Genomic DNA, 24,245 nt, shown 5'->3' on the forward strand with positions numbered 1-24,245 from the left:
GAAAGGGTCGGAAACCTGCCTTGTCCTGACAGAGGCAAGGAGCGCAGTCTGGCTAACTCCCGCGCCAGCCGGGCCAGGGTGAGGGACCCCAGCCTGTCCCTGCAGCCCTGGGAACAAATCATGGGCGAGGGGCGGCGCCGGGTACCCGACCCTGGGGCTGGAGGCTGATGCTCGACGCCTCCAGCAGGATACGAGGCCCACGCTGTGGCCGGGGAGGGGAAGTAAGGGTGGGGCAGTGGCCAGAGGTGGCGGTGGGGTCTCCAGGCCGGGCTGGGGCTGCGGGCTGCGGGGAGGGCTCGGCGCTGCGCTGCGGCTGCGGGCTGCGGGGAGGGCTCGGCGCTGCGCTGCGCTGGGGCAGACCGGGGAGCGCGCTGGGCCCGGCTGGGGATGCCGATACCCGGCCCCACCGAGCCGTGCGCGTCTCTGACGGCGATGGCGGCCGCCGCGACCCAGGCCCGGCGCGGTAACGATGAACCGGGAGCGGGGGAGCGAGCGGGGCTCGCAGCCGGGCCGGGCCGGGCCGGGGGAGCCGCGGCAGGTCACCGCGGGGCCGGGCAGCGCCGGGAGCTGGGCTCGCAGCCGAGCTCCGGGAGGACGCTGCAGGGCTTCAACCCGCCACCCCCCGCGAGCCTGGCGGGCTCGGCTCGCCCCCTGCCCGGCTCGCCGTGCAAACACGGGCCCCGCTTAAGGTGGGCTGGGCTGGGCTGGGCGCGGCCTGACCCCCGGCCGGGGCCCGGGCCCGCCGCCCGCGCTGGCCGCCGCCGGCGGGTTTGGGCCGCGGGCGCTGGAGGGGGGCAGCTTCCCGGGGGGGCTGCGGCAGCGGCCCCCGCGAGCCCCACGGGCCACCTTAAGGGGCTGTGTTGGCCCTGCCGGGTGGGAGGCTTCGGCGAGCCCACGGGGCTGTTCAAGTAGCCGGCCGGGCTAACAAGCGGCCCGGCCCGGCCCGGCCCCCGCCGGCAGCCGCAGCCAGCGCCCCTGCGTGGGCCGGGGTCCGGCTCCTGGCAGGCTGGGCCCGCAGCCCAGAGGGAGCAACTGCCTCCCTTCCCGTGGCGGGGAGGGACCCGGGGGAAGAGCAAAGGGAACAGGCCTGCCAGGCGCTGCTCTGGAGAAGTAGGGTGGCCCAGTGGCCGGGCACTCGGCTGGGATTGACCTTTCAGTTCAATTCCCTGCTCTACCCAAGGCCTTGCCTGGCTGGGGAAGTGGCCTGGGCCCAGACCCTGGAGGCAGGGAGATATTTTTGGAAACCAATGGAAGGCTCTGGGCCTCAGTTCCCATCTGTCAGTGTGGGGATGATGCCCAGCCTGACCTCCCCCGGGGGCATGAGGATCAGTGCGTTGGAGTCAGGAGGTGCCCAGGTATCCCGGCGATGAGGGCCATGGATTGTCCTTCAGTAGCGTCTGTACAGGTCCAGAGTGGGACAAGCTCCAAGGCTGCTGTGAGCACCTCACGGCCACGACATAGCAAACATCTTCCTGACCCTGGGCGAATGCGCCTGGCGGAACCTGCAGGCGACTCCATGGGCTCTCATGACCCAGAACTATCTCTGGGGCCCAGCTGCTTACAATTAGCCCTCGGGGCTCCCGACTGGGACTGTGTGGGAGTGAAAGTGAGCGCACAGGGGCTACACAGGGTGGGGAGGGGAGGCTCATTCTCCCCTGGTAGCCTGAGGGTCCTGGGAACTTTCACAAGTTCTGTACTTAGTAACTGACTGCTCGAAGATCCTCGCATGTGGACAGGGTAGATGCCATAGGCAGGGCCTGCTGTTCCATTTCCTTTTGCCAGCTAAAAGTCTGTCCCCTGACTTTCAGGTAAGCTGTGGCAATTACCTGGGGGAGGGGGGTAAATTATGTGCTCTGCCTTGGCAGGGGGACTGGTTGTACAGCCAAAACCAGGGCTGCTGTGTGTGTGCACAACTCCCATGCTGACATTGGGGCCAAAATAGCTCTGCTGGCCTCCAGCTCTTCTTTAAGGAGCTTTAATCGCTGTGGGCTGCCTCTGAGAATCCCTTAGGGCGTCTGCTCCTTGATAAGGAGATTCTGGATTTGCACAGTGCCCTGTACAACTCAGTTCTCCAACCCAAGACAGAAGTACCCACAGCCAAATTCACTTTTCCTGGCCTGCTTTAGGCCACAACAGCTGTGGTGAGCTCCCTGAAGCCTAGCTGCAGTAAGGTGTTAGCAGGTCACCGCCAATGGAAACTGCTAAACAGTGGGCCAGTGTAATCTCTGGTGTAACTCCATTAAGTTAAAGGAGTTACTCAAGGGCTGAATTAGCCCTGTGTTTTTCTTAATCTCTGGGTTACCTAGTCTCACTTGGTATTCTTTAAATTCACTGTGTGTGGGATGTTGCCAGGTGTTTTAATGAAGCAATTAACCATTTGCTTTCCAACTCACCCAGCCTGGCTGCCTTGTAGCAGGGAGGGGAGTTAAGATACTTGGACCAATCAAATCCCTCTTTGTGATTGTCCTTCCACATTCGGTCCACACAAACCTTATCTAACTCATTGCAGTGTGAATGGTAAGGCATTGTGGAGGGACCCTGCTGCTGTGCAGAGCCCAGGATACTGCTCCTAAAGCCAGGAAGCAAAAGGAGAGCATGCTAGCTGCAGGGCTCCAACAGGTGATGCATGGGAGGCGAGGGACAGTTTTCAGACAGCTGCATGTCATCTTCACAACTCTGGGCCCAGTAAGGATAATACCTGCTATGTGGCGCACCTTCTGGCTTAGGTGCTGTAGGGACAAGCCCTTCCCAAGCCCACTGCAGTGATTGGGGGATGTGCTAGAAGTTGCTCCTGTTCTGTAACACTAGAAGAAAAGGAGTACTTGTGGGATCTTAGTACTCCTTTTCTTTTTGTGAATACAGACTAACACGGCTGTTACTCTGAAACCTGTAACACTAGAGTTTGTCCTGAGGGGGAGAGCAAGACAAAGTCGCTTCCCAACCACACAACGCTCTCCTCTAAAGCAGCATTCCAAAATGCTGTGAAGCAATGTTTGCTTTGGGAAGGCCTGTAAGTTTCTCTGATGCATTCTCCTGCCCCAGGCTATTTGATTTGACCTGTCAGTGTTTTGTTTCCGTTATTGACAGTGATTGTGAAATCCATGTCTCCTTCCACTGCTCAGCTGTGAATATTCTAGACAAAGCAGGTGTGGATGTTATCTCTAAGCCTTACTAAGATCATGGCTGCTTCAACTGGAAATAGAACTGTGGCTTCCAAAAAACCCATTCCTCTTGTATATCTACAGCTCCTGATCTTATTCTCTTTGCCTAAGTGCAGCCAGAACTGCTCTTTCTCTCCTACCAATGGGACCCAGTATCTCCTGCCTCTGTTCTCTTCCATGGAGTTGTTTAGCCTGCTCCATCCATAGTGGTCAGCACTCTTCCTTCTTCCTCTCTGAATTCCAGTCACAGTTACTCTCCTAATTGTCAAAACTCTCACCGGGCATTTTCTTTTACGGACATAAAAAGCTGCTGCCAGAGGATCTCCATATTGCCCTGACTTGAGAGCTCGTTCCTGGACTGCGTCACATCGGGCCCTGCTCCTGTTGCACAGTGACTGCCCCTTCCGTATTCTCTACCTTCTTTCCTCTTTGTAAAGATAGCAGGGAATATCAGAGCAGCCAGACTGGGTCAGACCAAAGGTCCATCCCAGTGTCCTATCTGCCGACAGAGGCCAATGCCAGGTGCCCCAGAGGGAGTGAACAGAACAGGGAATCATCAAGTGATCCATCCCGTCGCCCATTGCCAGGCTCTCTCTCTCCTGGTTATAGAAAGGTCTAGCCTATCAACTAGCAGGAAACTCCCCACCCCTAGTGCTGACAACTGTATATTGTAATTGTTTTATATGAAACCAGTGTTGGTGATATATGTAGGATGGAATAGGCCCTTTAGCTAGGTTTTCTACCTCCCCAACCAACTCTTTCTTCCCTAGATACATAATGTTTCTGTCTTATGCTGAAATTCTATCACAAGAAATAGATACTGTTGTCAGATCAGTGAGGGCACAGGGGTTGGGGGCCTATTACTTGTTTTTAATTCTTATTTCATCCTCCTACAGGCTTGACTTAGTCTTTAAAGGACAGGATGTTGCTTGACTTTATGGGGAAAAAGTCAACTTTCAGCCTTTATTTCTCACGTATCTGCCTTTTCTACCATGAAGGGTGTGGGGAGAAGGTGTTAAATCAGACATGTAGGGCTGGAAGGGGCCTCAGAAGGTCGTCTATACCATTCTGCCGCCCCCGGGGCTGGCATGCAAAACTAAACATTAAATTACTACTGAGCAACCCATGGACGTTGGGACCAATGTGTAAAGTAGAGGCTAGTCTCAAAGGCACCTAGGCAGGGATATCAATAGCAAGAAACTAAACCACAGGCTGGCTCTCTTTTGTGTAAGGAATGACAGTCTCTTCCTGCGCCTGGCTTTCTCCGGTCCAGCCGGACGTTCGGGTTTTCCCATTGCAAAGCGCTATGTAACCGTTGGGTTAAAAGTGTTCCCGGGAAGCGGAGCCTGGGGCTGGCATGGGACGGGCTGAGGCTGTTGGCCTTGGCTCGGGGCCCGGCCTTCCCCCTGGCAGGGGCCAGCGCTTTCTCCAGGGCAGAGTGGTTGATGACCTGGCTGTGAGGGGCTGGGACAGGGTGCTGTGCAGCGCCATGCACCTGGCCAGGCCTGGCCCAAGGCTTGCAAGGGCCCGCCAGCCCCAGTGCGGTGGGGGGGGTCTGGAATCTGCCCCACACTGGGCCGGGCCAAGGTCCCCCCGGGCGCTAGCAGCAGGCAGGGCGGAGCCTAGGGCCCCCGGCGCACGGCCCCTTTAAGGCGCAGGGCGGCTCCGGGCGCGGAGCTCTCGCGGGGCTTGGGGGCCGCGCTCTCGCGAGGCCGGGGCTGAGCGCTGATTGGCTGCGGGGGGTTGAATGTAAGATGGCGCCCAGGGAGCTGTGAGGGGGAAAGAGTCGGGCCGAGGCGGTGGCGGAGCGAGGCGGCGGCGGGGCCAGGGTGAGGCGGGGCCGGGCTGGGCCGAGCGGCGGCGGAGCGGGGTTTGCCGGGCCGGGGGACGTGGGCTGCGGCGGCTGGGCCGGGCGCGGCCTCCCCTCACGCGGGGGGAGGCGGCGGCGGTGGCGGTGGTTCTGGGGGCGGCGCGGCCCCGACGGGGAGGCGCGGCCCCGACGAGTCCGGCGCGGGCCCGTTTGTTGTGTGGCGCTGCCGGGAGCGCGCGGCGACCCGAGACACCCTGTGCCCGCGCGAGGCCCGTTGGCCTCCCGTGAGAGGAGGGGCGCGCCCACGCGCGCCCACCCCTCCCCCAGCCGCGGGGCGGCCCCTTCCCGCGCCGCTGTTGCTGTCGGACACGCGCACGGGGCCGCTCGCTCCCGGCGGCGGGGGCGCGCTCGTCTCCTTGGGGCCTGGCTCGCCCGGCCCGGGCATGCTGGGGGGGGCGGGGGCGGGACTGTCCCGTCCCGGGGGGCAGGGTGTTGCTCTGCCGGGCTGCGCCGAGCACGGCGCCGGCGGGGCGGGGGCGAGAGCGGCGGGGGGCTGCGCGGGGGGCCTGCTGCCGCCGCCGCCGCGGCTTGCGCCGGGCCCCGCTGCGCAGGGACCCGCCCGCCCGCCAGGCCCGCGGCCCCGGAAAGAAGCCTGGCGAGCTGCAGCCGGGCCCGCCCGCGGGGTCTGGGGCCGGGGGTCAGCGGCGGGTCAGAGCGCCTGTCATTTCTCACTCCGCATCCCCGTTGTCAGCCGGTCTGGTCTGGAGACTACTTTGGCCTGCAAGTGGTGTATCGCCACCACGACCCGCTGCAGTGCGACTGGGTCAACTCTTGCTTTTAAGAAACTTCAAGATAAGAGATACAGTAGATCTTCAGATCAGGCCTGGTATAGTCAGAGCCTTGTAAAGATCCAAGTGCTAAGGCTCCTGAGTCCAGAAATCTCTACTTTAGAGACAAAGCAAGGGGCATAGTTGCTTATATGCAGTGAAAACTGTTCAAGATCAACCTTACTAAGCAATCTCCTGTCCTAGGGGACCCCTGCAAATTAATTGAGTACAATCTTGCTGCTCATTTATTGGAAAACCTCTCCAGTAAGCATCTGATGTGTCAGTCTCTTGAGTGGTCTCTTAAGAAAGTTTTGCTGTATTGCACAAAACCTTAGTATATTTTGTAAAGTGGATGAGTGGTTTAGTAAAGTACTAATTAAGTCTGTTTACAGTTGTGTTTATTAGCTCCAGCAAGAGGAGAAGATATTTTATATAACTAAATTAAGAAGGTTTAAAAAATCTTGAGGTGTAACCCACCATTTAACAGATATGTATGGAGTTTAGCCTTCTCTTCATTTAACAAAGTGACTTTTTTTTAAAAAGTTTTTATCTCCTCAGAGAGCCTTAATTGGACTACTGGTCCCCAGCTCTGCCTAGTTACTCTGTTCTACCTTGAACACTTGTGAGGAGAAAGGAGCAAGAAAAGGCATCTGGACCTTATGGCAATGTTTTTTTTCCCCACTGCCTTGTTCTAAGTTTCAATAACTCCAGTGTCCATTAAAAGTTATGTAAGTTCCAGCACAGTTCTCTGTCTTAGAGAAGAACATTCTGTACTATGCAAAAGATGTACATGGAGAGCTTAATATGTGTTCTTAAGATCTGGAAGTAAAACGAACTGGTTAGGAATTGGGCATGTCTTGTAGTAATTAGTTAGGAATTCTCTATTAAGGGTGTAGCATTATTATGATAATATTCATTTTGTGTTTATTTCATTGTCTTTTAAAAATACAATTTAACTAAAAATAACCAAAAAACTGGGGATAGAAAGGGCTTCTTTGTTCTGTCTTCTCCAGAATGTTACAAGTCTAAGAGCTCAGGACAAGTGCAGCAGAAATACCTGCAACATGGTGACTGGTGAGTCCAGATAGTCCACCTGCTGCAAATCTGTGTGTACATTTTCAGTATCTTTAGTCTCTAAGTTTAATGAACTAACCACTTATGCTCATGAACTTGGACTATTTTCCAAATCCTATTTAGTGGAAAATGCAATTAAGCTGAAAAGGGAGGAATTATATCCATGTATCCAAGCAGTAACCTTTGCTGAACAGTTTAAAAATGCATTCTGCCAAGTTTTAGTAGTGATGAGTATTCACTTCATTTTGAAATGGACTGTACATAATGGATAAACTGAGTGCATAAACTGATCTATCCTGATATTTTAATAGCTAATGGTAAAGGTGTTGTCTGCCTGCCAGTACAAATTTGCGTACGTTCTAGTATAAATGTTTTTTTGCTGTTGAACGCAATACTAACTTTGCATAAAGAGAATTATATTGTGTGTGTGCTTGGAAACCTGTAGAAGTTTTTATTTTAAAAAATAAAAATATATTTGTTAATGCTGAGTAGTAAACATGCCTGTGGGGAGGTGGTATGTTAGGTAGTCAAAGGGAGAGGCTTAGTTCTTTTTGTGATTTTTTTTTAAAATTACAATGGAAAAAGAAGGCTTCAAAACATGTTACCTTCCTGAATCTATGGTCAGCACTAATAACTCTGCTGTTGCTCATACTTTTGCCAAGGGGCAGAAGAGTGAAACTAACAAGATCCTGATCAGTTTTACTGCAGTTCCATATTTCTGTAGATTGCCTTGAAATTGACAAGAATTTGGTAAGGTCAGTTTAGCTCAGCTGCTGATTAGAAAAACTGAGACTTGTTTTTAAATTCGCGATATAAATAAAAAGGGAGACTATAGGAATGGAGCACTAGAGATTCCAGTCTGCCTCTTTCCCAATCTCTCAGAACGTTGGGAGAGGTAGAATAGCAGAGACTCCCCAACACTTTGGTGCAAGGACCATCTTTGTTCTGCTTGTACAGTATCTAAGGTAAGGGGGTCCTGGTCCATGACTAACGCTCCTATGCACTCTGGATATATGTATATTAGATAATACTCTGAAGGTGCTTAGATACCACAGTGATAAATGCAATGTAAGAACTTAGTAGAACAGCTGTTAGGCTCTGGGATTGGGAGGGAGAGAAAAAGGAAAGCTTCCTTCCAGCAGACTGTAGGGGAAGTAAGAGTGGGCTTCTGATTTTAGGTGACTGCTAGTCTGAATCTAATTGAGAGATTGAACACCTGATTGAGGTCAAGAGACAGTAAGTAAGAATCCCAGCACTTGTTCTACTTCCCAGCTATTGGAAGTAGTGGATGGAAGCTTAGTTCTCAAGCCCCTAGACCTCAGTGGTGGTGGGTCTCTCCTACTAGTTACAGGCAGATTAAAAACTAAGATCTAGATTTCTGGGTTTTGCGTTTGTTTTTTTTTAAGCTCTGCCCCAGAGCAGTCAGCTGTATATGTGAAAACAGCTTCCAGCACAAGGATCAAGATTTTTCACAAGTAACTAGAAATTTTTTTGTGAGGGTCAGTTTTTGGGTGCCAACCTTGAGACATTTTAGAGGAGTCTTTCTCAAAAATGCTGAGCACCTGCCTTCTGAAAGTCAGGCCCATTGAATGCATTTCAAATTGGGCACCCAAAGTCACTATTCACATCTGAAAGTCTTAGTCAAAGTACTCGGGCCAAATCTCTGCAAACTTCAGTAGGCTTAAATTCCAGCCAAACACACACACACACACTGGAAACTTAACAATTCTCTACTTCAAAGTATCATACTGGGTTTCTGTTTTCTTTCAGTAAGGTTTAATGCTCATTTTGGAATTTGTTGATGAAGGCTTGGTGGTCTACTGCAGCACTGAAAACATTAGCAAGACCAGGGTTTCTGTTGGTTTCAGCATAGGTGTAGATAGTGTCAAACTTTTTCTTCCTGAGAGAAGGTAAACCGTTGAAGATGTTTGGACTGTGTTCTTGGTGGCTTCTGGGGAAACTTGTCACTGAGTCAGCAGTGACATGAATAGCTTCATTAGTTGCATGTCACATGTAGAGCTGGTTAGAAATCTTGTCAAAGTGTAACTTCAGTGAAAGACAGTATTTTTTTCTGACTATCAGATAGTTGTATGGAAGCTTCTGCATGCTGTGTTATAAAACATTGTGGCCAAGGTACGGTGGCAAATGCAGCTATTCTGTATTAACACCCTTCTCTTAAATAAGTGAACAATGTAAGTTTGTACTTTTTATTTGTGTAAGCACAACCATATAGTTGTGTGTTCACTATAAATGCTTGGATTTTTCTACAGGAACCCATTGCAGAAACTTGTCACTTATTTTTAAGGTCCCATAAATTATGTTCTGCAAGAATTGCCTCGCACACATTCTCTGCCTTTGGGATCCATACCTCTTTGACCCATGTGCTAGTAGTGACTTGTATCTATGACCCTTCCTGCATGAAGTGTCATGGGTGTGGTGCTGCCTGACCAGGTCGGAGTGGGTTTCAGACCAACAATGGAAGTGATTTAGGGTCTGATCCAGCTCACATTGCTAGAACTCTGTTGCACTTAATGTTGACAGCCTATTACTAAACCTCCTTTTGATTGCACACTGCTTTAGAAATAACACTTTGGGCCACCTTGTTGAACGAATGTAGTCAGTCTCCTGTGACCAAATCAGTGCTGATATGTCGTACAGCTTTTTTTCTCATCTATTTTTTCTGTAGTCCCAATCACCATAATGTGTGTGTGTGTGTATATATAGTGTGATCTGTATGTGTCCCTTTCTCTTCTGTATACATAATTGGGCCCAGTCACCCAAAGTTCCCTATCCTGGTAATTGTGGCTGCAACCCCATATCTCCACACAGCATTGCATGACCACATCAGTAGTGGTAAGGTTACCATCTAAATGTGTTTACCCTTTACCATGAGTTATTACTGCTCTGGAAACAAGAATACACTCACAGAAAAGGTGATAGTGAAATAGAAATACTTCTTGTATTTAAACAAGATGGATCAGCAATTCAAACAGTACCTGTGAGATAATACCCCAGATGTTAATCTTGTTCTTGGGTGATTCCTCATTTGTTTTTTTTCTCTTTGCTCTTACTTTCTCCCTGGTCTTGTTGGTTTCTTTTGCTCTGTTTCCCTTTCTTCACCTTACATGTATGTCCCTCCTACTATACTGTGCTTCATGCTGATTTCTTCCTCCTCCTATTTGGTAATAGGAGTGTGAGGCCTGCTGTTGCCCACTTTTTCAAGACCTCACAGCTTCTTTCCAGGTGCACCAGTCCCACTTAATAGAATCTTTGGATTCCAGTGTTCTGTCCTCTGTCCTTTTAAAGAAGTCTGAAAATTCTGCTTAGCAAAGTGAGAGAATAATCCCAGTCCTAATCCCAGTGTAAATGTAGAGATATAATCACTTCCTACTTCCTTTTCTCCTCCTTCCTGTTAGTTACCACAGAGTGTTGTTTTGCCTAATGGGTTATGATACTTGGTTCTGTCACCTCTGTAGCTATAGACCAATCCCATAGGCAATGGCATCTCAAACGTTCTTGATACTATATATAGTATTCCATGTTGTAAATGAACACATAAAATTCAATAAGGGTTAATTTAGCCTATTCAGGACTGCTCTGGCCTGAGACTGAGTGCATTACTGTAAGTCATCAGCAGGAGACAACACTCTGGAGAGAGCTCTTTATACAAGGCAAGTAAGCCTGAAGGGTAGCAGTGTGCAGTTGTGACTCTTAACAAGGGATTAATTCAAGAAATGCTTGCTGCATAAAATGGCATGTAAAACTACAGCATTTGTCTCTTAAAGGCTTCCGGGTGTCCATGTTTGTCATGCAGAAATCCAGCGTGTGTAAGATATTAGCCACTGGCTTCATGTGTACCCTTGTACAATATAACTATGAAAGTTGTGAAACAACTATGAAAGTTGTGAAACTAGAGTCTTAACTTTCTCCTTTAAGGAATCCTAAGGACCTTGCAATATGAATAATTCTCTGGAGAACACCATTTCCTTTGAAGAATACATCCGTGTGAAAGCACGAACAATCCCTCAGCACAGGATGAAGGAGTTTCTTGACTCTCTTGCTTCCAAGGGACCTGAAGCTCTCCAGGAGTTCCAGCAGACAGCCACCACCACCATGGTATATCAACAAGGTGGAAACTGCATTTACACGGACAGCACAGAGGTGGCCGGATCTTTGCTTGAGCTTGCCTGTCCCGTTACAACCAGTGTCCAGCAACAAACGCAACAAGAGCAACAGATACAGGTTCAGCAGCCACAACAGGTCCAGGTAAACATCTGAATGATCATTTTGAATTTATGCATTAACTTGTAAATCAGTTACAATCAGGTGTCTATATTTGGGATGTGCAACATGCAGGTCAGAATGTAAAAAGTAGGAAAACTTTATAAACACTAGTCTGTGGACACCTAGCTCTCCATGTATCAGAAATTATTTAGTTTTCATATGAGAAGTTTGGTAGATAATGTCTCATGGCATTATTTCTGCAGAGCCCCACTATTGGAGGAGTTCCATTCCTAGCAATGAGGTGATGCCAACTTCCTGAGAAATAGTTAGCAGTTTTGGTGTGTGCGCATCTTCCTCAAACCCTAATTTCATAGGAAGTGGCTGTAAATACCCCATCCCCTCTAGTGGCCTGTTAATTTCTCTTTGCTTGCTGGAATAGTTATGGAAACAACCTCTCATTTTTCTGTTCTTTTCATAGAATAGTTCAGATAGGTGTAGGATACACCTGATAATTTTGGCTTAATTGTTGTTTTTGAGCTGTTTTGAAGTTTTGCTTTTGCGGTTTTGGGTTACCTTGTGCCTTGCCCAAGCTGCTAAGATCCATCTAAGAAAAGTGAGAGGCATTCTCCTTGCCCTGATATTTTCTTTTTCTTATGGACCTGAAAAGTGATTTTTGTGCCTTGGGTAGGACCACTCAAACCCAGGTTGAGATGTCTGCAAGGACTTCTCTGAAAGCCTGAGGAGAACTCTGACGCTTTCCTGGGGTATCCAGGATTGTGAGGGACCTCGCTAGCCCCTGCCCTTAGCATGAGGAAGCCTTGTCTGTGCCTGCCAAGGGTCAGCTCCCCAACAAGCACTCCACTCCAGACCTACTCAGCCTCTACTCCCTCTCCTAGGTTAGCAATAGGCACACTCCAACCCTTGAGTCTTCCAAGCCTCCCTCTGGAGTGACAAATCCCTGATGCATCAGTCACTCACTGAATTCACAGACCCACTGCTCCCAAAGAAACAATAGACACCAGCTTACCAGTTTCATTGTTCTGTTCAACACACAGCACTCAGATCTCTTTATAGTGCAAAGAAGTGAAAGTTTGTTTAATGAAGTATAGAGATTCAAGAAGTAGTAAGTCAGAGTATTGTAAACAAATGGTTATATATTCAATAAAATCATGATATGCCTTCTCAAGCCTAGATTTAGGTAACAAGATATACTGTCTTGTCTAATGAATTAGCTTACCTGGTCTTTGCAGAGTTTTCCAGCCAGGTTGGTTTTGACCCTCCTTGCATAGAATAGAACATGCTGACAGTTCATCTCTCCTCAGTGAAGGACGAAGGTTGCCTTTTTGCATCCAAAGGTATACCCCCAACAATCCATTGTCTTTACTTGTAAACAGGACCCCCCCCCCCCCCCCCGCTGGTATTTTTTTTCCTGCGTGCTGCTTTCTAGTTGATTTTACAATATCGATTAGTATTCGGCTCAGACTATAGATAGACCACCAGACAATAGGCATATGACCAGCCAGAGAGAGATGCGCATCTCCTCTTCCCTCCTACCTGACAGGAGAAAATTTATCACCATTTGGTGACTTGCCTTAACTTGAGTATCTTAAGAACATAATTTTCAGCACAGAAACATAACTTCTTGAATATTACCTGGAGATACATTTCACAATGACTGTTGATTCTCGGTAGAGTCCTTACATCCCACCCTCTGGTGAATTATTATGCCTATAAGTGACCCAGAGGATCCCTGTAAAACCCAATGAATCCCCTGGGTTCCCTCTGTCAGTTGGCATCAAGAGATCCCTGGGTCACAAGGACTATGCTGTGGACTCTGTCCCTGCAAACGGCTGATAGCCTGTGAGTTTAGGAGACCTTTCCTAAAATGGACCCCCTGGACACAAGTGGCATGGCCCCTGTGCCTCCCTTAGTGCAAAACCTCAATGCAAATCCCAGGCTAAAGGGGGCCATTCTCTTGTAAAGATATCCTGTAGGGAACCTTTGAACTGTTTACAGGATGTTTCCAGGGCCTGAAGCTGGGGTCAAGGAAAACCCCTCTTGTGTCTTTCGGAAACCACTGATACAGTGTGGAAGGAAGGAGGGACTCCAGCAAGGATCCTGTTGTTGACTCTAACCAGACACCATGGAAATGGCTTTCCAAGATCTTGATGGTCACAAGAAGGGTAGGATTGTCTTATGAATGGTCCTACTGACCCAGATACATACAGAAGGGCGACCACTGGTTCACCATGGCCAAAGCACCAATAGTCAATGCTCTTTGAAGGCTCTGGTGGAGGGAATGTCAACATTCGAAACCATCAGTGCTAAGCCTACTAATTCTATGTGGAGTCACTCTTGGCTCCTTTGTACCACCTCCTCCTCAGATGTTGTCTGAACCCCTTTCTTCTGTGCTCTGAGTGACACCAGGGTCTTTCAGAACACAGTGGGCCAAACAGCATAGCTCTGGGGATTCCTTTGGCAGCTTTACCTAGAAAGTCAGACGCTGACATCTTGGAACTCCAGGAGAAAGTAGCCCTCCTATCAACAAAGATCTTCTGGAACCATAACCTTTCTACTTCCTTGATTTCTAGGGAGCTGCATTCTTTCTACTGGGTCCTAACAGAAGGGTTTGAATTATCCTTCCAGCATCCTCCCTCAGGATCACTTCTGGTTTTGGCTACAAGTGGAGTAGTGGTATTTACTTCTGGGGAAAGGACTATATGTCAGAACAGCTTATTCCTCTACAACAGTGACATTGAGTCTCTAACTGCTATCTTAACTGTTATGGCTCAGTATAGCTTTTTATAGTCTAGGATAACTATATATGGGCCCAGCTCATACCAAGGGCAAAAATCAGGAGGGCACTGAAATTCTTAAGACAATTCTGAGACATTTAAGCATTTTCTAAGGTGGTCTTACACATCCCAACACCGCTGCCAGGTCACCTACCGTGGTTGTGATTCTCATCCTCTTGGCAGCAAAGTTCAGCTCTTTCCATAGTTTGAACCTAAAATAATAGATTTTTCCCTCTTAAATAAACTGATCTCAAAATCTAAGAGAGATGCCGTTTTGAGAAATAACGGCCACAAGATTCATGGCCAGATTGCTTGTATTGGGTCAAGTATCTCCCCACAGTCATCTTTAAACTGCTTTGGTTTGCTTATCAGAGTGTTTTGTCCCCATCAGAGCAAACAAAGGTCTTCATCCTATGCTGTCTCAGCAGCAGGTGGGCTGTGTCGAAGCAGCAGATTTGAGAGAGAGAGTGGGTGGGTGGGGAGGGAACCAGAATCCATGGTAAGATTCAGTTCCTTATCGTTACTCTTCTATCCCTCCCTTTAAGAACCATTAGTGCCAGACTCTTCATGGATGATGAGCTACTGCTCTTCATCCTGCTGGGGCCTGGGGATCCTGGAATGCTCTTTGGTTACAAGTTTCTTCAAAGCTCAAATCCCCTTCCCTTTCAGAAGAAACTGCTCCTGACCCTGTTGAAAATGAGTCATAGAAACTGACAGTCTCCCCAGAGGAAAGGCTTTGTTCCTCATGTTTCCTGATTCCCCAAAATAAAGGGTGGCAGGTGCCCTGTATAAGACTTCAGCAAGTTGATCAGGGATCTAATGAAGATCAAATTCTGCATGATTTCTTTAAGGAACATAGTTCCTACACACATCCGTTGGTCTGGGGCCCTTTTACTTCGAAATATCTGCCTCCACTTCTTGAAAAGGCACAGGCAGTATCTCTGGTTCATGGTGGACAGTATAAGATGCTTTCCTTTGGACTGGTAGCATCCCCTAGTATGTTCATCTAGTGCTTGATGGTGGCTGCAGCTTATGTGCAGCATCAGGGTCTGCAGGCTTACTCATACTTGGACAACAGGCTCATAAGAGCACAGTCTTGTAGCAGGGGTAGTTCAGGCCCTGGGAGACTTGCACCCTTTTTTGTCTCTTGGGGTGAGAATAAACAGAGGAAGTCTAGATTGGTCCCATCTCAGCAGCTAACCTTCATAGAGGCCATCTTAGTTTCTATAAGGGCTTTAGTGTTCCTGCCTCAGGGCAGGTTCCAAATTCTCCTCTTGGCAGTGGAACTATTCCGGTTCAGAACAGAAGGCCTAGTGAGATTGTCTGTAAGTGTTAGAACTGATGGCACTTGCTCCTTTTGTTCTGTCCTGTTCAAGGCTAATGGAGGTGACCCTTGCAAGGGTAGCTGAATTAGTTGTGCAAACCAAGTTTGCACAACTTAGGCACAATAGTAGTTCTCGAGGAAGGAGCTGATTTGTCAGCCTGCTGCTCAGAAAATGATAGCTCGAGTCCTTGGTCTGGGTCCAGGAGTATATCTAGGATCTGACTGTTGATGGTGTCTGAAGACCTAGAGAGTTGAGGCTCTACATAAATAGAGCTCTAAGCAGATATAATTTTGTTTCCATGCAAGGCTCTACGCACAAATTTGATGGAGCCAAGAATTCTGTGGCTAGTTCTGACTTTCTCCTACGCTTCTGGAGGCAACCAGTGCATAATGTCATACAACATGGTCACAGTGTACTATGTGAACAGATTCCAGGGAGCTTTGTTGCCTTTGTGTCAAGAGGTGATCCATCTGTGGAAAAGGTGCACTAGGACCAAAGGGACACCTCCCCTCTCCATTCATATGTGCCAGGTGCAGTCAGACAAAACTTTAGCCAATAACCTGAGTTGTCTGGCTGTCGCTCACCACATGTAAACTTGTTTGATAGCAGGTAGAGATCCATAATGTCTGTTAGTGTCTTCCATTGATGCTTAGGGAAAAGGGGTCCTTTATGCTTTCCTCAGTTTCCTTTCTTACCCAGATAGTGAGGAGGATCTGACCGAACAGAACCAAGGTGATTTTCATGGCAGTGGCTTGGGCATCAGCAGGCTTGGGTCTGACAGTCCGGGCCAGAGATCATCCATTTTTCTTGTCCTCTCCTGTCCCAGCGGAACAGAAAGTAGTTCATCCAGACCTTGCATCGGACCTGCTGAATTTCTAGATCGGGCTATGTTGTGCTTGCCTGTGGGGCATTCAAAGCAATTCTTTTAAAGTGCAGAAAGTATTAGGCTCTCAAATAAAACTGTTAACATTTGCTTAAGGCAGATGTTTTGATCCTGTTTCTTGTCGTGTTCCAGTTATTTTGCACGGTCTTTGTTGGTCATCAGGGCTCTCTGGGTACACTTAGGTCTACCAAGCTGCTAGTTCTGCTCTAACATGTGCCTATGAAAGAGGTCAACGTTATTGCTCCACCCCGAATTATTTTTTTTAAAGGGTCTTATCAGACTTCTACTCTCCCACCTGGAAGCCTACTAGTTCCCATCACTTGAATTTGTAACCAGCCTCATGGAAGGCCCCTTCAAATAATTGTTCTCTTGTGCCTCTCATTGTGTGGTCACCCTTTGCTTAAGGGAATTTTAATGGCCAATAGTATCAATCAGGAGGGTCTTGTGCATCAAGAACTGGCTTTGGGAAGGCAGTGCTTCTGTCCTGCTCATCTAGAAGGATTCCTCAGCCCGTTTTGCCCTGGAAGTCACTGGTAGCTGGTCTATCATAGTGGGAGTCTGTAGAGGTGATGTCATGCAGGAGAAAGGGGCTAATTAACAGTGACTTGTTTACAAATCTTGGCCACAGAGCTCTGCTCTAGAGATTAGTTCTAAATAGGGCTTCTGGAGGTAGAACAACTGAAAACATTAAAACACTCTAGAATAGTGAGCTTGAGGGAGAAACTACAGCTCAAAAACCTACGTCCGCATCGCCTTCCTTTGCAATGTGTGGGTGAGATTGTGGGTCATTTGCCAGGATTATCTGGGTATATCTCACTTAATCATTTCCCTGACATTTCCCGGGCCTTGTGCACTGGTGCGTCTCAGTCCCTCCTACTCTCTGCTTGTGGCATGTCGGAGTAGGCTCCTGTGGGGTGTAATACTTTTTTGCTGGATTTAGTGTGCAGGTGCTGAGTGGCGGTGGGGGCTTGTGCTACACAGGAGGTCAGACTAGATGATCTGATGGTTCCTTCTGGCCATAAACTCTTAATGACTTTGGCTAGGCATTCCACATCTTGTACACTGGGGGATCTGGAGGCTTCATGTTTTGGAGAGAAAGTTACTGTGGATAAGTAACTGTTTTTCCCCCTGCAGTGTAATTCCTTTTTTCTCCTTTCCCCACACCATCCCTCCTGAACACACAATAATAGTGGGAGAAGTTTTAGTAGTTGCTCTTGTTTACAGCCCATTTTAGTGTCAGAATGTCATTGTGAAATTGAGATCTTCCAGGTTTGTAAGATTCTTGACGCTCCTATGGCTTCAAAAACTGGGCTATTCAGTTACTGACCTCTAAAGTTCTGAAGCCTGAGGGTTATTTGCTCATGTTACTGCTGCAAAGGGACTGCTTTGATACAGTTGTATAGAAAAGGGTGAGGTAACTGCATCAACTGAGAAGCAGTGTGTGCTGCTCTGATGGCACATCTCCTTGTGGTTTTACTTTTGTCTACTCTTCTTCAGTCTTTTTCTCCTTTAGCTGCAGACACATCTTGTTCCACAATTTCAGACCCATTATAGAGACACGGTAAGTATACACAAAAAGAAAAGGAGTACTTTTCTTTTTGTGAGCTACACAAAAGCTTATGCTCAAATAAATTTGTTAGTCTCTAAGGTGCCACAAGTACTCCTTTTCTTTTTGCGAATACAGACTAACACGGCTACTACTCTGAAACCAGTAAGTATACAGGGGATGGGAGGTGGAGAAAGAGGCAATTGAGAAGAAGCTGGAAAGACCTTAATCTTGTTGCTACAGAAGTGCATGATTCTAGAAAAGAATCGGCAAGGAATGCATTCCTCTTTTCACTAATTAGGTTTTGTGACTTGCTTCTTCCTACCTGAATATCTGCAGAGTAGTTCAGTCTGCTTTTTGAGATGTTCCTAATTTAAACCCCTATGGCTTTGAATCATTCCCAAAGCTTTGAAACCGTGATTTTGGTTAAAGAGTACTATGTAAATGGCGTCTCCTTACTCAGCAGATCTGTTCCCTGCAAATATTTGGAATCAGATCTATTGACTTCAGTGGCAAAAATAACCAAAGCAGCTCTGGGAGAGGGATCTGGGTTTTTATCTCATTTATGCATCAACAGAATGATTACATTCTAAATACAGGACCAAATTCTATCATTAGGCTCACCTGTGGAACTTGGAGGCAGTGATTTGGGATAGTCAAAATGGAAGACAATCTTTTGTGGCGGGATTTTCCTTGTTCACCAGCTTGACTTTCAGAACTCGGCTTGAGATTGCAGGGCTGTCAGTTAAACTTTGAGAGGCTGACTTATAGACTCCCCACTTGCTATAGGACTTGTTCACCCAGAGCTTGCTTTATTTTGTGATAGGTAATAAAATATTTCCTTTAAAGCAGTTGTATATCATCCTGTATATTTCCTGCTATTCAAGCACTGCTTAGAATAGAGCTTTAGTCTAACTGTCTGCTTCCAAGATCTTTTTAGACTTACACACACACACACTAAAAAGAGAATCTTTACATATGTCCTAGGTGCCCATGACGCAATTTAAAAATATTATAGTATTTGACTCAGTGACTTAGGACTGTTTTTGAAGAACCATGTCTTATGTTGTTTTTATGTCCTGTTGTCTGAATGTTACTTTTACCCCCACACAGTGTGATAGGGAGCTTAGTGTGAAGGGATCTTGACAGTGGTGAAGACTCTCTGGAAGTCTGCAGAAACCACCATTTCTGCTTACTAGAACACTAGTCTTGCTATGTTGCTCTTGTCCTAGTGAAAGCCTGACTTGGCTTGTGGAGTCATCGGCCAGCTATTACATGCTAGAACTTATCTGTAGATAATTTTGGTCACTTTAGTTGGTCTCTTGATGCCAGTGGGCTTGGGATGCCCTGGCCTATAATGGCTCTATGCTGGGAACTCCTAGCATGGAAACTGCTGTTCCTATGCTACTTCCTGAGTACTAAAGCAGACAGTATTTCTCTGCAGGGCTTAGCCTGCAGGCTGACAGAGGCTTGAATGTATCTTTTTCTAAAGTCAGCCACAGAATTTGTTTGTCCTGTACAAAAAACACCACTTCATCCTTTTTTCCCCTAATATGTTGGCTTTTTCACAGCTCATAGCTGTTTCAAAGTTAAAGGCAGTGAGAGCCCAGCCTAGCAAGTTTGGATCTTGGGCAGGGAGGGGTACTCCTGGGGGAATTTGTCACTGTGCATGTGCAGAAATTGTCCCCCACAGATTTCTTTGCTTCCCCGCAGAAAAATTACTTTGATGGGGAAGCCACAAGAGCAGTCTTGCGACCCTCCCCAGCAGTATGTTTCTTGTGCCCATGGCAGCTGTCAGAGGTAAATCGCTGTGGGGCAGGACTGGGGAAGACCCGGCTGGTGGCTCCTACCCTGCATTGGGTTCAGCTGCTAGTCCTTGCTGGGCTGGATGGGACTTCCTCTTCTCCTGCACAGCATCCAGGGCTGTGTCAGACCCACCCCCAAATTTCTTCCCTCGGCTGTAGGAAGCTCTGCAAACTCTTCCCCCCAACCACTTCCTGCACCTATTGTGCCTCAGCTGCGGGGGGGGGGGGGGGGGGGAAATCACTGTAAACGGAGCTGCTCTCCATCTGCCCAGACCCTCCCGCCAAGCCGCCCCGTTCCCCCTGTACCTGGAGCACCCCAACGAGCCACCCAGATCCCCACCCTACCAAGGCCCAACCAGCTGCACTTGGATCCTCACCCCACTGAACCCCACTCCCCCAGCATCTGGATGCCCCCACTGAGCCCGCAATACTCAGACCCCCCTTCCGAGATCTCTCTGTGATCTCCCACCTCTGTGCAGCCAGTGGCCTGTGCTCCCAATGCCATGCTAGAGCCTCCATGTTTGTTTGACAAATAAAATTTGCAGAATTTTAAAATATTGTGCGCAGAATTTTTTAATTGGCACATAATTCCCTCAGGAGTAGAGAGTTTTGGGAATGCTTTGAAGTATGTGCCTTGCATTGCTCTCTAGCAACCCCTTCTAGATGACTTAAGGAATGGTGTTGGTTACACTAGCAGGGAGTGGGTTGCTACAATGTAGGGCTGTTGGAAGGAGAAAATATTGAAGATTTATTATGGGAGGGGGGGGAATGGTGATGGGAAATCAAAGTAGGAATAGCTTCAGTATCCCATTACTTAGTTCCTCACTCAGTATCTCAGTTCAGACTTTGTCACCAAAATGACAGATGTTGTTGACAGAAGTTGTGAAGAATTAGCAGCTCACTAAGTGTGATCCTTTACCTGTGTCATCCTACCTTCTTCCTGGATCTGCCTCTTGCATCTCTGGATATCTGGAATAATGGCTACACAAACATAGGAACGTGCTAGTATATTAGTAGTTAGGATTTAGCTCTTGAGGAGTAGCAGATTAGTGAGTGCAGGATCAAGGCCCGAGACAAAGCTAATGAAGCGCCTCCCTCCCCGCGCCCCTCCCCCAATGTCAGTAGGTATATAATCAGGCTCTAAAACAAGGGTTAAAATAGGAAAATGCAGGTGGCACTGCCCTGGCTGTTTCTAGGAATGGAGATGGCTTCTGCTTTGAAATAAACCAGTCTTGCCACATTTCTAGCTGCACTTTCCTACAGTTGGAGACTGCCTCTTGGTATGTAATAGGAAGCCTACTCCCCTCCAATGAAATAAGAAACAAAAGTAGTGCCTTCTCTTGGGGACTAGTAAGAGGTGCAGAGCATTGTGTACATTAAGGCAATGGAACAGACTTTATGATCTGAAAAAGCGAATATAAGGAAAGCAGTGGATACCCTGAGAACATGAAGCACAGAGCAAAATATCTTTTTAAATGCAAGGGACTTGTCAACCTGATCAGGCCCCGCTATGTGCATTGATATCTATCCAGCATTCTGGGAGTTTTTTCTAATGTCGTGCTGCCCTCTGCATACACCACTTCATTGTGTGGCGGTCTCTGAGAAACTGGAAGATTCTTGTCCTATCAGGTTTTCATTCACATTCTTGTTTTGTGTGAAGGTGTGAAAATAACATTGCTTTTTTGTTTGTTTTTTTTTATTCTATCTCTGCATCATTGATATCTGGACCGCTCTAAAAGGAGGGCTTATGTATAGTTAGTGTATTTTAAGTAGCTGTGCAAAAATTAGTGCTGGGTGGTGGGGTTTTTTTGTCTAAGTATCTCTCACTTTGTGTTTTGAAAATCCCAGGCTAAAGAGCACCTGAATGACTTAGGAGCATAAGTCCCATTGAAAGTGCTTCTAAGACACTTAGATACTACCCAAATTTTTATCTCTGCCTCCTTTATATATGGACAATAAAGCTGAATATTGTACATGAGCTGAATATTGGTGAGTAAAGGAAAAGAAATCACAAGCTGTGAAACAATAGCTCATGTAAGACTTAATCTATTTCAGTTAACTGCCTGGTCAGATCATTCATTGACGTAGCTTTAACTTGTGGTGTTGGCAAGAGGCCAAATGATTCTTGTTACCTTGTAGGAAATTTTATATCAAATCCATATCTGCATTAGTGTGTTTCACACTGCTCTAGCCCTGCAGTAGGAACGCTTAAAGTTCGTTCTACTTCCTATGAGTAGAATCGGCTGTTCTCAACAGGGGGTGACTTGAAAAAATGGTTCTGTGAATGATGCCTCCTTGTCTACCTGCGTTTTCCATGGCATCTCTTAAGTTATTGCAAATGAATCCTTGAAACATTTTAATAAGACCTTTTGGAACTCTGAGCTTTTGGGGGAATGGGCTTTTTGGGTGAGGATCACTGTTTGGGTGCTACTGCAACACAACACAAAAGTGAGAAACAAAGTCCCAAGTCAGTGCTAGATCCCCATTTTGCAAATGACAGTCCATGCCCCAAAGAGCTTACAGGATAATTTTGAATCTGGTAGGTGAGGCAAATAAGAGGGAAGGATAAGGAAAATAAGAGCATGCAGTTACATAGCTTAGCTCTCAGTTCCAGATGGCTCCAGATTATCAAAGCTTTAAAATAAATTCGCTACCCCTGACTAATGTGTTCCATGGCCATCATTGGTTCCCTGATTTCTTCTAAACATCATAGAAGTGGGATTTGGGGGAGGAGAGAGTGGTGGCCTTGTAGATTAACTCACATGAGGAGTTCCATGCAGCCCCTTATGCCGGGAAAGAATCATGTGGATGTTTGTGGAACAAGCAGAGAAATGGCCATTCAAGGCTAGTATAATTGGTAGAGCAATGGGGAGGGTGCAGCATGGTAACAGGAGCAGATGCGTACGGAGGGGCGAAGTTGTAAAGAGCCTTGAAGATGAGGACAGGTTTTAATTTGGCGCAGTGCGGAGCCAGTAGAGGATTGGAAGTCAGGATGACATACTTTCATAAAAGTGTAGGGTTGGAAGGGACCTCGAGGTTGTCTAGTCCATCTGCCTCAGCAAGATGGGGACCAAGTAAACCTAGACCATCCTGGACACACGTTTGTCTAACCTTTTTGTTAAAAATCTCCAACAAGAGAGATTCCACAACCTCCCTTGGTAACCTGTTCCTGTACTTAAATGTCCTTATAGTTAGAAAATTTTTCCTACTATCTAATGAGTATCTATCGTGGCCAACGACAGGCCTGGAAGAGTATTTACAGCTGTTAAAATCAGAATAATTGAATCTTACATTCCTGTCAGTCGTGATACTGGCAAAAGAGGAGTTAGCATGTACTCTTTTGGGCTTCTTCCAGATACTATAGTAAATGTAATGTCATCAGTGTGTCTGTGTGAAGTTGCTTCTCCTCAACAAGGGATAGGTGTCTTAGTGCATAGGTGAACCTTGCAGTGATACCTTGGGGTAGTTTTGGCTCCATAACTTTAGGAGAAAGAGGAGGGTAGGATTCTTTTTTCCTAAACTAAAAATCAAGATTGTTCTTCGGGTGTAAATCTTCCTTTGCATTATTTCAGGGGTTGGCAGCCTTTCAGAAGTGGTGTGCCGAGTCTTCATTTATTCACTCTAATTTAAGGTTTCACATGCCAGTCATACATTTTAACGTTTTTAGAAGGTTTTCTATAAGTCTATAATATATAACTAAACTATTGTCATATGTAAAGTAAATAAGGTTTTAAAAATGTTTAAGAAGCTTCATTTAAATTTAAATTAAAATGCAGAGTCCCCTGGACTGGTGGCCAGGATCCGGGCAGTGTGAGTGCCACTGAAAATCAGCTCGCGTGCCGCAGGTTGCCTACCCCTACTTTGTTTCTAACCAAGACTATGCAATGTATTGTGTAAATGCCTGAGAACCTGAAAGTGAAATTGAGCATGTTCTTATTGTCTAAGCAGAGTTAAATGGAAATGACAAAAAGGTAACTAGACTCTCAAAATTCCTCCAGTTCTGAAAATCTGTGGCAAAGATTACTTAGTTAAGAAAACATCAAAAAGCCATTTTTACCCTATTAGCGTCCCTTTCATTTAAACCGCAATGTGTCCGAAGTCTGCAGTTCCTTCCAATGTGATACCCATTCATTAGTGCTACTCTTAGTCCCAAGGTTAGGTAAGTAGACCTCAGTTTTTATGTATAAACACTATACCATTCCTTTAAGAGAGTTATCCTAATTTACTTTAGTTAGTGCCCATTGTGTGTGTGAAGTGACATGATGGTTTTGGGGTACTGAGCGCGGCACAAAACCTATTGGACCTGTAGGTCCTCGTTCTTGAAGGACGAAGGACCTCGTTCTTGAAGCATCCTACAGATGGAGAGAGTTGTTAGTCAAATGTTTGTATTTTGTAGCAAGGTGAATATTAAAGAATGTTAACACAAGCATTATGATTAAGGCTATGTTTTAGTCATGGGTATTTTTAGTAAAAATCATGGACAGTAAACAAAAATTCACGGCCTGTGACTAAAACTTGGGGACCTGGGATTCCTGCTGGGGTGGCGCGTGGCCCAGGACCTCTGCTGGCTCTCTACCTGGCTCTGTGCCTTCCTCCTCTCCCCACTCCCCCCGCACACAGCAGCAGTTGTGGGGTGGGGTGGGGCGGGGCGGGGAACTTCGGCCAGTGGGAGCTGCAAAGCCAGTGCTCTGGGTGGAGGCATCGCACAGAGCTGTCTGGCCATGCCTCTGCCTAGCAGCTGAGCAAGGGGGATGTCGCCACTTCCAGGGAGCCCCCAGGTAAACACCACCCAGCG

General features: G+C 47.3%; 1 protein-coding gene across 5 annotated transcripts in view; it reads left to right on the forward strand.

Annotated features, from left to right (window-relative positions):
* Positions 1-333: 333 nt before the first annotated feature.
* QRICH1 (glutamine rich 1) overlaps positions 334-24,245 on the forward strand; it is a 43,977-nt gene continuing 20,065 nt past the window's right edge. Inside the window, exons 1-3 of one of the 5 annotated variants that reach the window (XM_084633666.1) lie at positions 341-463; positions 6,812-6,872; positions 10,809-11,138. In XM_084633666.1, the coding sequence (XP_084489792.1) occupies positions 10,830-11,138 (309 nt within the window). In that variant the 5' untranslated portion in view covers positions 341-463; positions 6,812-6,872; positions 10,809-10,829. Of the gene's footprint in view, positions 464-4,853; positions 4,991-5,648; positions 6,063-6,811; positions 6,873-10,808; positions 11,139-24,245 lie in introns of those variants that run through there. The other 4 variants (XM_084633664.1, XM_084633665.1, XM_084633668.1 and 1 more) reach the window with 4 other exon arrangements.

The sequence above is a fragment of the Lepidochelys olivacea genome (assembly GCF_965140295.1).
Source record: "Lepidochelys olivacea isolate rLepOli2 genome assembly, chromosome: 7".
Taxonomy (NCBI): domain Eukaryota; kingdom Metazoa; phylum Chordata; order Testudines; family Cheloniidae; genus Lepidochelys; species Lepidochelys olivacea.